The 14026-nt window shown below is 40.0% G+C and overlaps 2 protein-coding genes across 5 annotated transcripts in view; both read left to right on the top strand.

Moving 5' to 3' along the window:
• The window catches only part of LOC149185239 (putative plastid-lipid-associated protein 4, chloroplastic), a 169532-nt gene that overhangs the window by 134299 nt on the left and 21207 nt on the right, over positions 1 to 14026 (top strand). The window lies entirely within an intron of this gene.
• Positions 846 to 1680, top strand: LOC149185240 (putative inactive purple acid phosphatase 29). The gene is made up of 2 exons (XM_089419059.1): positions 846 to 1315; positions 1498 to 1680. The coding sequence occupies exons 1-2, from the start codon at positions 1151 to 1153 to the stop codon at positions 1663 to 1665; spliced, it is 333 nt and encodes a 110-aa protein (XP_089275185.1). The 5' UTR covers positions 846 to 1150; the 3' UTR covers positions 1666 to 1680.

Raw genomic sequence — 14026 nt, 5'->3', positions numbered from 1 at the left:
GAGCTATGTCTTGCGACACATCACTTCAATCCGAATTATGGCACCGGAGGTTTGCTCATCTACATTATAAGGCTCTACCCGATGTGAGGAAGATGGTGACAGGTATGCCCAAATTTAAAGTAGAACATGAAGGTGTTTGTTAGGGGTGTGCCAAAGGAAAGCATACAAGGGGACCATTCCCCTCTAGTGATAGCAAGACTACCGACATATTTCAATTGGTTCATTATGATCTATCTAGTATGATGCTCGTGAAATCGTTGGGAGGATATTTATATTATGCTAACTTTATGGATGATTTCACTCGCAAAACTTGGATATATTTCTTAAAGAAGAAGGACGAAGTATTCTCATGGTTTTGTTCTTTCAAAGCTTTGGTCGAAAATCAAACCGGTAACGGCAGAAGTGTCCTCAGACACGTAATTTTATTAATCAAAAAAAATAATTACATAATTTTATTTTGCAAGAGTTTACACCCGAACATCCAAACACTCTTGCAATGAGATATTTATAAGCTCCATGTCCTAACTACCTCTAATTATGGATCACTTATTAAATAACAAGTGTCCATTTACAATAAATGCTATTCAAACCAACTAGCTAACAAATCTCCTAAAATAGAGCCTAAGATACGACACATTTGGAGAGTCGTATCTAGTTACAACAAAATACTAATTCTAAATAATTAAACATTCTAGAATAATAATTATTAATTTAATATCTTAAATTAATAATTATTTTATTCTAATTTTTACGCCGTAAGGCGTTTCCTCTGAGAGGAACTCCCCTCCGTGCCGCGGTGTCTCGTTATGGGCCCTTAGATCGATTGTTAGACGATGGAATAAACTCCAACCATTAGATCATCGGCCTTTTTAGAAACCAAGCGTCAGCGAAGAGAGGCCAAGCGTCTGTGGATGGATGAGAGAGGACAGCAATCTGAGGCGCCTCGATCCCCTTCGATCTGAACATCAGGGAGCTCTATGAAGCGGATCATGTCCCTTGACGAAGATGGCAGGGTGTGGTGAGGAGAGCCGTCCATCCATTCGGCGGTGAAGAAGGTGACAGAAAAGCCATGGTACACAGTCAGCCGAATATTCACACCAGTTCACACCAGTTCTTCACTTGATCGCTCTACTTTGTGGTCACTCATTTCATGGCTCCTCGGCATTCTCGTTCTCTGTTGGCGAAAGCTTTCTTATTCTTTATTCTTATTCTTTCCACTACAGCTACCTGGGTGTTTTCAACAGCCACAGCCAAATCAGTGCCCTTGCCCCCTCTCCGGTTTAAGAACACTAATGGGCAGTTCAAAATTTTGCAGGTATACCTACTGCTATGCCATGTTGTTGTTGCAACCATTCTGAAATGTTTACACATTCCTTTTTATTGTTTAATAGGTGTTCAAACAGAAATGCTGTAACATTTCGTATCTCGCTCTCTTTCTTTGACGTATGAATTGCAGTCTGAATTTGGGATATGAATTCCTTTGGGTTTTTTTGGCAGGTGGCAGACATGCATTATGCAGACGGTCAAAGCACGAAATGCTTGGACGTGTTTCCCAGTCAAGTTTCCACATGTTCAGACCTCAATACTACTGCTTTTGTCAAGAGGATGATTAAAGCAGAGCAGCCAGATCTTATTGTTTTCACAGGTATTGATTTTAAATTTTGAATTTATAGCATAGCTCCAGAAGCCCTTGTACTAGAAGAGTTTGCACTCTATTTAGAGTCCAGCTGATAGGATTTTACCGTTCACCTCCTTTTTGGTGGAGGGATTGATTGGGAAAGTTCATTAGGTCACACAACCACGGAGACACTTAAATCCCAAGCATTGCAGCTTAAAATCAAAATCATGTTACAGGAAATTGTTTGCTTGAATGCATACTCTTACCTTGTTTTAGAATCAAAATGATATCATTTGTTTTCATTTTGAATTTATAGCATAGCTCCAGAAGCCCTTGTACTGGAAGAGTTTGCACTCTATTTAGAGTCCAGCTGATAGGATTTTACCGTTCACCTCCTTTTTGGTGGAGGGATTGATTGGGAAAGTTCATTAGGTCACACAACCACGGAGACACTTAAATCCCAAGCATTGCAGCTTAAAATCAAAATCATGTTACAGGAAATTGTTTGCTTGAATGCATACTCTTACCTTGTTTTAGAATCAAAATGATATCATTTGTTTTCATATAAGATTCAAACCCTGAGCTTTGCCAGTGCAAAATCAAAATCATAACATTGTAATTCCTTCTTACAGAGAAATATGTGTTATGGCAAAATTTTGGGCAACTTTCAAAGGATGGTACTGACAGTAAATCTTAAATTCTTCTGTCTATAAGATTGGCGTTGTCTACGAGGCAACAGTTTTGCCCTGACTGTAATGTAAATTTCTGGAATCTTGTGATGAAATTTTCAAATTTTCAAAAAATTTGATTGCTGGAGTTTTGGAATCACTTTTTTTAAGGTGAAAATGGATTTAGTAGCATTAAAAACCTTAAAACACCCAAAATCTTAAAGCTATCGCAGATTTTCAAAAAATTCAGTAAATTTTTATCAAAATGCCGAAATTTCCATTATTTTCAAATTAAAATTGTGGTCTTTTTTAAACTACCCTGTATAAGATTGATTAATACCCTGTATAAGATTGAGTAATAAAAAGGCTCAAAACGATCCCATATATTCATTAAAAACTTATTTGTACTTAAAATTATTGTAACAATATATTCATTAAAAACTCGTAAAAATTTAATTGGAGTGGGGAGGACAACTCCTCTTCTCAACCACTCAGATTAAAGTCTACTAACAGTACTTTGGATGAATGAATAATACAATTAACTGTACTTTGGATGAATGAATAAGACAATTAATTGCACAATTTATGCAGAGGCGTGATTTTCATTTCTTTTTCCCCAGTGAATTAAACTAATTACGCCGTAAGGCGTTCCCTCTGAGAGGAACTCCCCTCCGTGCCGCGGTGTCTCGTTATGGGCCCTTAGATCGATTGTTAGACGATGGAATAAACTCCAGCCATTAGATCATCAACCTTTTTAGAAACCAAGCGTCAGCGAAGAGAGGCCAAGCGTCTGTGGATGGATGAGAGAGGACAGCAATCTGAGGCGCCTCGATCCCCTTCGATCTGAACATCAGGGAGCTCTATGAAGCGGATCATGTCCCTTGACGAAGATGGCAAGGTGTGGTGAGGAGAGCCGTCCATCCATTCGGCAGTGAAGAAGGTGACAGAAAAGCCATGGTACACAGTCAGCCGCTTTGCAAGCTCGAGCAGTGGGATGTGATGGCCTGACCCAAACCCAGGGAAGATTGCGACATGAGGCTTTTGGCTCTGCTCTTGCGACTCCATGAATGTCTCTATATTCCAACAAGCAAATGCCAATATTTGAAGGGTGGGTTCTGTAATGATGAAGCAGAATTTATAGTTATAAAACAAATGTATGACATTCACCCATTTTTAGCACAACTTATCATCTCATTTCAGGCCAAAAGTTTGGAGGTTTAATCCGAACTTGCAGGAGACCAGGAGGACGAAGAGGAGCACCAGGAGGACGAAGAGAAGCATTGAGGTCCATGGCGTCTGATTCATCTGCAACCTTCAAGCCTTTTGGAGTTCTCTTTGTTTGCCTTGGTGAGTACCATCCATCCAATGATTCAACGAGTGAGTTCGGTATAACGTCTACCATTATTGTCAGCCATCCAATTGTAGAAGCTTATAGTATATTGTACACTAAAGATCCAAAGCCTGAAGCCAAGCATAATTCTCTGTATCATGCCTGACTTGAGCGAACTAAATTTTTGTAGTTCTATTCAATTCAACTAAAGGAGCTAGGTTTTTCGTAGCTTCTATATTATTAAAAACCCTGACCCAATTTCTCATCTATGTTTCTATTAGAACAAATCATAATAAACTGGCACTGGAGATTTTTACAGTCATATAATGCACCCAATGATTGCAGAGAGCAAATTTTAGTAATGCCTGAATACCAGCGAGCGTCCGGTTAGGACATAGAAATTTTCTTCTACCCTTTTGAGCGTTTCAAGAAGAAACATGATGTGAGGGGCTGCATCCTCCGACTGAGGTGCCGGGTATATTTGTATATTTCAGAAACGAAGACTGCTCCACGGATGGACTCTGGTCTATTATAATTGAACTAGCCTGTATCAGTGTCACTGTTCAGACTACTTACAATAACAGATTAGTCAACAGAAAACTCATTAATTCTGTCTTATAGTGTATTAGTATTTTCTTTCGAATACATCAAACCCTCCCTTGACTTTTCTAGAAAATATAGATTTCTTGACAGAAAGATTTTCCCTTTCTTTCATCATAATTCAAATACAATATTTTTAATGAAAGAGGAAAATAATGTTTTTTTTTTAATAAGTCCACTGCAGATTTCTTAGCATTCTATTCTTTCCTTGTAAACCATTCCCTCTGCATATCACAAAATTTTACAAGAAACAATTACAGTGTCTTCTTTTCATTTTGCAAAGAAACAATTACATAATCTTCTTTGTTCTGGAAAAAAACAACTCAAAGTACTTATATGCTCAGGTTTAGGCTTCCTTGGGAGATTACAAGGGGATTCAATCACTCCTCTCCCCCGCGTGCTTTCCATGCAAAATGAAACAATTACATAATCTTCTTTGTTCTGGAAAAAAACAACTCAAAGTACTTATATGCTCAGGTTTAGGCTTCCTTGGGAGATTACAAGGGGATTCAATCACTCCTCTCCCCCGCGTGCTTTCCCGTGTGGAAGTGGACGTTTTCCACTTCCAGAACAACAATACACAGATCTCACCAGGGCTATCCATAGGCATCAAGGCCAGGCCAAGAACTGACTGACGTAGGAATTACACTAGCTATTCACCAACTCAAGAATATTAGACTCACTGACATAGGAATTATAGTGGCTACCCACCAACTGAAGAATATCAGACTCATTGACGTAGGAATTACACTTGCTACCCACCAACTCAAGAATATCTTACAACGTCTTGCCCTTCCCCAACAAATACTTCTATCTCCCTTATGAGATGCCTTAAGTATCTTCCTCCCATACTTTCTTTGCCTCTTTTTATTCTTGTTCTTGGAAGGCAACATTTGTCGGAGTCTCACTGCAGAGGCTGTATTTCGTGATGTTGTGCAGAAAAGGGGATTGACATCAGCATTCAAAATTGACTCTGCTAGAACTATTGACTACCATGAAGTAGGTTCCAGCTTATCATGGGTCAAGGCTAATTGAATTGGTATTTTAAATTTTTGTCTATTATACTGCAGTAAATAGGTATCACGTATTAATATGTTGAAATTATTTGAAAGGCGATCCTGCAAATCCCAAGATGAAGAATGCAGCCAAGAAACGTGGAATAGAGATAACTTCTATATCACCTACAGACTTTAAAGAGTTTGATCTAATACTTGCAATGCACAAGCAGAACAAAGATAAATAAAAAGCATAAATGGCATATAAAACTCCCAAAATTTTCAGTTTCATTTGCTAAGTTGTTCCAAACAGAATCTAATAAGCCAATACTATTGTTAAATTCAGCAAAATGTACATTAAATCACATGTTCGAATCAGCCATTTTTAATACAATAACAAATGAATATCAACATTCATACAAAGTCAATCGAAGCATTTTCAAAGAGCCTCCTTTGGCCCTGCAAATTTCTTTGGTTTATGAATCCAGAGCCTGCAAATCGTATTTGGACAGAATGTGGGCTACATATTCTGTTTGATTGTATTAATTCATTTCAAATTTGATTGGCTGCTAATATTACAACGTCCAGAAAATATCAATTTTTTAAACTGTGAAGGGTCATGAAATAGCAAGAAATAGCAAAATATGGGAGGATCCATACCTGCAAATTTAACCAATCCATGATGTTGATGGATGCCATGAGTGTTAATTTTGTGCTAGATTGGATTAGATGACTGATTTACTTCTCAATAATTGAAATCATTTTTACTGCTTCTGCCAACATGAGATGATAGAGACTCTGCACCTATATCTAATATGTGTATTACTCCTCAATTTATGCCTTACGGCGTTTCTTTTGCAACATTTGGTGCAAATGCTAGTATAACCTATGATAAGATTGTATTTTTGGATCATCTAACATTCCCCCGTATGATCCAAAGATACATTACAACAAATACCAAGTTCATCCATGAACTTAGTAAATTTTATTCTGCCAAGCGGTTTCGTGAAAATGTCGGAGATCTGATCTTCAGAAGGACAATAAACTGGCTTGAGGACATCTTTGGCAATGAGAGATTTGATATGATGATACTTGGTGTCCACATGCTTTGTCTTTGAATGAAAAACTGGGTTCTTGGCAAGTTTGATGGCTGACTGGCTGTCAATGAATAATGATGTAGCTTCTGTCTGAGAAATGCCCAAGTCCTGCAAAATTTGGCGCAACCAAACAATTTCACATGCTGCTTCCCATGCTGAAATGTACTCTGCTTCTGCTAAAGAAGTGGCCACTGTAGCTTGTTTCTTACAACTCCAAGATACTGCTGCTGACCCCATGTTCATTAAATAACCTGATGTTGATGCCCGATCATCAATACTTCCAGCAAAGTCAACATCGGAATATCCACAAAGTACAAAATTTTTAGTCTTTGTGTAAAGAAGACCAAAATCTTTTGTTCCTTGGATATATCGAAGAACTCTTTTGGCTGCATTCCAGTTGTTGTCTCGTGGTTCCTGCATAAAACGTGAAAGAATACTGATTGCATAAGATAGATCAGGACGAGTATTTGTCAAATAAATCACGCTGCCAATCAATTGTTTGTAAGTTGTACTGTCCACCTTTCCCCCCCTTCAAATTTTGAAAGTTTCAAGTTTTGCTCCATGGGGGTGAGAATGGGCTTGCAATCCTGCATGCCAAATCGCTGAAGAACCTCTGCTGCATACTTACTCTGAGAAATGAAAATTAAAAGAATGTTGAATGAAATTCATTCAGAATGAGCAAACAGCTCAATGATAATACAGAGATATTTACAATAATAGAAACATCAGGTTTCTATGTAGAATATGGAAACACTCAGTTTCATCTAAGAAACTGCTTAAAAGAAAAAATAGCAACATCTAAAAGGCTGAGTATTAAATACTAAATAGGAATATTCTAATACCCTCCCTTAATACTCAGTCTATTTACAACACCAATAGACCCTCTGAATTTTACAAATTTATCAGGACCAAGAGGCTTGGTGAAGATGTCGGCGGGCTGCTCTGTTGTGGGAACATATTGCAACTGAACTGAGCCGTCTTCAACAAGCTGGCGAATGTAGTGGCAATGAGTTTCCACATGCTTTGTTCGTTCATGAAAGACTGGATTCTTGGCAAGTTTGAGCACTCCCTGATTATCACAAAACAAAGAAGTAGGCCCTGTCTGAGAAACATGCATATCTGCCAGCATACGGCGAAGCCAAACTGCCTCACAGGATGCCTTAACTGCTCCCCGATACTCGGCTTCTGTTGAGGAGAGAGCCACTGCCTGTTGCTTCTTACTAGTCCAAGTAACAGCACCGGATCCTAGATTAAACACATACCCAGCTGTAGATTTACGGTCATCAACTGAACCGGCCCAGTCAGAATCAGTGTAACCACTGAGAATAGGATTGGAACTTCGAGTGTATAGGAGGCCATAATCAGAAGTGCCACGCACATATCGTAGCACACGCTTCGCTGGTTGCCAATGATCAGCTTTAGGAGCGGACATGAAGCGAGAAATGTAGCTTACTGCAAAACTGATGTCAGGTCTGGTAGCAGTAAGATAGATGAGACTGCCCACTAATTGCCTGAATAAAGTTTCATCCACAAGGGGAGAGGATGACTGAGCTGAAAGTTTGAGCCCTGGTTCCATAGGAGTCGTGGCCGGTTTGCAATCCTGCATTCTGAATCTGTCCACAAGATTTTTGGCATACTTGGACTGAGAGAGAAAGATCTGATTTTCAGTCTGCCAAACTTCAACCCCCAGACAGTAATGAAGAAGTCCCAAGTCTGTCATCTCAAAAGTTCTGCATAAATCTTGTTTGATCCCATGGATCAAATGTGCAGAGCTGCCAGTAATGATAAGATCATCTACATAGACAACCACAAACAAGATATCATCACCAGTATGCTTGATGTACAGGTTTGCATCAGAAGGGCTCCGCTGAAAACCCTGATCTGTCAGGTACTGATCAATTTTCATGTACCAAGCCCGAGGAGCTTGTTTCAATCCATAGATTGCTTTAGCTAACCGACACACTTTCTGTTCTTGACCAGCAACCTTGAATCCTGGAGGCTGCGTCATGTAGACTTCTTCTTGGAGATCACCATTTAGGAAAGCACTTTTTACATCCATCTGATGAACTTTCCAATTGAACTGAGCTGCTAGGGCAAGGACAAGCCTTATGGTGCTCATCTTGGCTGTAGGAGCAAAAGTCTCCTCATAGTCGATGCCTTCCTTCTGTGAGAACCCTCGAGCCACAAGCCGAGCTTTATACTTGTCTATGGTTCCATCAGCTTTGTATTTCACTTTATACACCCATTTGCAGCCTATGGGTTTTTTTTCTGCAGGAAGATCAGAAAGTGTCCATGTGTGATTCTTCTGAAGACTCTGGAATTCGGCTTCCATAGCCTGTTCCCACTCAGATGTACCCTTAGCCTCTGAATAGGTTTGAGGCTCAAAAATACTGTGCAGGTTAGCCATAAGAGCAAAATTGACTGTAGACTGTTGTCTGTTCTTATGTCTAGAAGTTCTACCTTCAAGGAGCTCATCATCCCGGAGATCACCAATGGTTTTAGCCCACCATTTAGGCCGAAGAGTAGAAGAACCAATATCAGGAGTAGATGGAGAAGACTCAAGAGCAATAGGGGCCGCAAGAGGAGGGTTATTTTCTGGAGGAGGCTCAGATAGAGTAGTATCAAATACTGATGCTACATCATCCCTCCCATCAGGTGGACCGACCGGAAGACGAACACTGTGAGGCTGATCCTCAGAACACTGCTCAGAAGAAGAAGACTGAAAGAATCCTCTGTCTTCATCAAATACTACATCCCGACTGAAGCTAAGACGACCAGTGGCTATATCTATCAGCCTATAGGCTTTATGATGATCACTGTACCCTGTCATCATGAGTTTCTGGCTTTTGGAGTCCAATTTAGAGCGCTTAGCAGCTGGAATCCAAACATATGCAACTGAGCCAAATACTTTGAGATGACTGATCTTAGGCTTACGGCCAGACCAAACCTCTTCAGGAGTCTTCCCTGTAACAGCCTGAGTGGGTGATCGGTTAAGAAGGTAAACAGCAGTAAATACTGCTTGGTAAACAGCAGTAAATACTGCTTCAGCCCAGAATCTGTTTGGAACACTCCTGTGTTGTAACATGGAATGAGCCATTTCAACAACCGTGCGGTTGCGACGCTCGACAACACTGTTCTGCTGGGGAGTGTAAGGTGTGGTTAATTGACGTTTGATGCCATGAATATCACAGAAGTTGGCAAAAGCTGAGGAACAAAATTCCCCCCCATTGTCGGTCCTAAGGGTCATGATATTACAACCAGATTCTTTTTCAACTAAGGTTTTGAACTTCTGAAAGGTACTAAGAGCATCAGATTTATTTTTTAGAAAATACACCCACATCTTTCTACTGAAATCATCTACAATAAGTAAAAAATATTTGCAAGCAGTGATAGAAGCTGTATTCATAGGACCACAAATATCAGCATGAATTAACTGAAGTACCTTAGATGCGCGCCAAGATTCTCCATTTTTGAATGAAGACCGATGTTGCTTTCCCGCTTGACAGGCGCTGCATACCCCCAACTGCTGAGTCTGAATATCAGGTAATCCTGACACAAGTCCCTTCCGAGAGAGCTGAGAGAGATACTGCATATTTAGATGCCCATATCGCTGATGCCATAGAGTGCTGATGGGAGAGACACGTGCTGCTAGAGCCACTTCTGGAGAGTCACCGGTATCAAGTAGCCTGTATAGACCATGGTCCTCTAGGCCAACAGCAACTGTTAGACTGGTCTCCCTGTCAATGATGGAGCACTTGTGTGCACTAAACACAACATCAAGCTGAGGAGAATTCCTCATAATCTGGCTGACAGATAGCAAATTAATTTCCATACTAGGAACATAGTATACATTCAGAAATATGAGTGTGCGTCCACCAGACTGAATTTGAACTGTTCCTCTGCCAGCTACTGTGTACTTCTCACCTCCGCCAAATACCACAGAATCACTGAAAGGTGAGAAGTCAATAAACCAGTCACGCCTGTGAGAAAAATGGCGTGATGCACCAGAATCAATGTACCATGCAGAGGAAGGAACATGATCTGAGGACCTTTTAGCCATAAAGGCATAAAAGGCAGACTCTGTCTGCTCGGAATGCTCTGCAACATTTGCTGTCTGATGTGGCCCTCCCTGTTTCTTCTGTTCAGAAGCAATCCTCTGTCGGCAATCTTTCTTCATGTGACCGAACCTATGACAGTAATTACACTGCACACTTTTCTTCCTAGCAGGATCAAAAGGCTGAGAAGAGCCTTTCTGCTGAAAGGACTGAGAGGACTGATATTTTGCAGCAAATGCATTTTCCGAGGACACTGATGAAGCACTACTACCAAACTGTTGTTTCCACCGATCCTGCTGCAGAAGTTTGGTACATAATTCTGGAAACTTCAGATCAACATTTGTGGTGGTAATGTTGAGTGTTTCGATGAAGTGTTCATAAGATTTCGGTAGACTTTTCAAAGTAATGACTACCATATCTTCTTCCTCCATGGTCCGACCAATGGCTTCGAGCTGATCTCGAATGTCTTTAATTTTGTTGAGATGTTCCTGTAAAGACATATGCTCGTCCATCATGATGGAGAACAACTGATTTTTGAGAAAAAAAGCTCTGCTTTTGTCAGATGTCTCGTGCAGTTCTTTCAACTGTTGCCAGATTTCGGCAGCTGTCTTGCCAGAAGGAATCTGTGGTAACTGATCATCAGCGACAGAGAGCTTGAGAAGCATAACAGCCTCTCGATTTCGATCATCAAATTTATCTTGATCGGTCCCAGCTGTACCGGGACGAAGCTCTTTGCCCAAAATGAGCTGATCAAGACGCCTGTATTCAAAAATGGTCAACATTCTTTGTTTCCAAATGTTATAGTTGCTGCCATTAAAGCGTTGATTTCCTTCTAACATCAGATTGGTGAGCGTGGCCATTTTCCCAAAGAAAATACAGAAGTCTGACACAAAAAAAATGTAGCTGCCTGTTTATCCTGGTGTAAATCAAAACAGACTTTGTTCTGCTAGAAAAAATATTTACCCAGCAAAAATATATCTCCCCAGTCTAAAAAAATAGCAATACTGCTGTAGCTGTACCCTTCTTTTAGTTAGGCAAATAACACAGGACAGAGCTTTAATAAATGTGACAGGTCCAAATCATAAGGTAAAGTTTGAGGTTCCTTTCTCTGTCCAGATCTGAGTTTTGTCCTAAGGTAAGCACAGGTCTGAGAATGCAAGTCTACCACAAGTGTATACTGCTGCAATGTCCGAACTATAAACAGGTGTCACAGGAATGCTCAAGTCCGTGGAGCTGCACCACAATCCGAGCTACAACAGGTGATTTTTCCTTCAATTCTGAGTTGTAATGGAGGCTGTCATGATCACGATGGAAAAAAATCCGCTGATTGGGAAAAACTGCCGGCAAACAAGACCGTTGATTGATAAAACAAATACGTAGATTTAACAAAGTGGACCCACGTGAGCCGTCGAATGCCGTCAAGGCTTCACGTCTCAGCTACGATTTTTATTTTTTTTCGGTTCACGTCTTAGCTTTCCGGTTCACGTGCTTCACGTCTCAGCTTTCCGGTTCACGTCTCAGCTACGATTTTTTTTTTTCGGTTTCCACAGTTCCGTGGTATAGTTCCACAGGTCCGAGGTGTATCCACAGGTTCGAAATATAACCCTTCCACAACTTCAAACCACAAGTTCGAGCCTCTAACGCTGCTGCTTAATTATCGGTCTTCAATGGCAAAGTGACGTATCACGATGAGACCAATAGAAAATACAAGAGCCACGATGAGGTGATAGGGGTTCAAAAAACAAATAGACTGCTGCCCATAACACGCAGAGCGTATTTTCAGACCAGCTTGATCACCAATCCAGAATAATTACACGACTCCGATTTTCAAAACAAATGAGATTTGAATGAAAAGAAACACCTGGGTCACCTTTGCCGAAGAAAATAGCCGGATTCGATTCACGATTCCAAGCCGGAAAGCCAAAATGACTTTCACGATTCCGAGCAACTGACTAGCAAAAAAAAATCCCTCTCCCACGAAACGGTCACCACCACAAAGTTAATTCCTCAGAAAAATGATCATGCAGGAGAAGAATCCATTTCTGTATCGAGATGGACGACTGTAAGCTTTTATCACAGCGAGCAAAGCCGAGGCTAAGACTAAGTGAAGGCTACCTGGCTTACAGAGGGCTCGACCTTAGAAAGGACTCAAGAGATTAAGATGCAGAGAGAATAACTGTTCAAGAAATCTCTTAACCTCCCTCTGATACCATAAAAGAATGTTGAATGAAATTCATTCAGAATGAGCAAACAGCTCAATGATAATACAGAGATATTTACAATAATAGAAACATCAAGTTTCTATGTAGAATATGGAAACACTCAGTTTCATCTAAGAAACTGCTTAAAAGAAAAAATAGCAACATCTAAAAGGCTGAGTATTAAATACTAAATAGGAATATTCTAATAAAAATATGATGTGGACTTTGAAAGACTTCAACTCCAAGATAGTAGTGAAGTAATCCCAAATCTGTCATCTTAAAACCTGCATGTAACTCCTTTTTCACCTGTGCAATATGATCATCATGGTTGCCAGTAATGATCAAATCATCTACATACATAACAAGAATTACCAGATATTTTCCCTGTTGTCGTACATACAAAGTATCATCAGATTCACTTCGTTGAAAACCAACTTTCTTAAGGTATTCATCCATCTTTGCATACCAAGCTCGGGGAGCTTGTTTTAATCCATATAAAGCCTTGATCAATTTGCAGACTTTATGTTCTTGTCCTTCAATTTCAAAACCTGGCGGTTGGGTCATATACACTTCTTCCTGTAAATCCCCGTTGAGAAAAGCACTTTTCACATCCATTTGATGAACTTTCCATCCTTTCTGAGCGGCCAATGCAAGTGTTAATCGGATGGTGTTCCATTTAGCTGTAGGAGCAAAAGTTTCCTCATAATCAATGCCTTCTTGCTGTACAAAACCTTTTGCGACAAGTCGTGCTTTATACTTTTCAAGTTCTCCCTTTTGATTATACTTAATTCTGTAAACCCATTTGCATCCTATGGGTTTAACATTTTGTGGACAATCAACAAGTTTCCAAGTGTTGTTATCAATTACTGCTTGATATTCTTCAACCATAGCCTGTTGCCATTCTTTATGTTTTACTGCTTCTTTGTACGTGGAAGGTTTAGTAAAATCATTTGCTAACAAGGCAAAATTGCCTTCACTTCTATGTGCCCTTCTGGTGCCTGTTTTATTCTGCTCATCAGGTTTTACATCTTTCAAAAGTTGAACTGCCCATTTCGGTAGTTGGTGTTCAATTGTTTGCGCTTCTGTAAAGTCTCCATCATTGTAAAGAGGATTAATATAAACTGATGTTCTTCGTCCAGGTGAAGAGTCTGGAGAATCACTATTAGAAGAACTGCTGCTGCTTGGAGATGCGGATGAACTGCTAGAAGACCCAGATGATGTTGTTGATGTAGATGGACTGGATGACTCATCGTCAGAGGAAGGAAAATCAAGTTCATACCAATTTGGTGAAGTTGGTTGACTTTGCATTTTTCCATTTCGTTTACTTCCCTTAGTTTCTAACTTTTGAAGAAGATTTTCAATTTCTTCAGCACTCTTACTCTCTGTTTCATCAAAAATGACATCCTTGCTCACAATGAATTTTCCATCGGTCAAAAGACGATACTCTTTCTTCTCATCAAAA

The sequence above is a fragment of the Pinus tabuliformis genome, chromosome 3_2 (assembly GCF_031772625.1).
Source record: "Pinus tabuliformis cultivar Carrire ecotype Pingquan chromosome 3_2, CPIR1, whole genome shotgun sequence".
NCBI lineage: Eukaryota > Viridiplantae > Streptophyta > Pinopsida > Pinales > Pinaceae > Pinus > Pinus tabuliformis.
The sequence above is the reverse complement of the archived record's forward strand: the minus strand, read 5'-3'. Positions and strand labels throughout refer to the sequence as shown.

What these genes read in the sequence shown, in the direction of transcription:
- LOC149185240 (XM_089419059.1), top strand. Translation starts at nt 1,151, where the DNA reads ATGGCTCCTCGGCATTCTCGTTCTCTGTTGGCGAAAGCTTTCTTATTC. An exon ending in GGCAGTTCAAAATTTTGCAG is followed by an intron (nt 1,316 to 1,497) that starts GTATACCTACTG and finishes TTTTTTTGGCAG; the next exon opens with GTGGCAGACATGCATTATGC.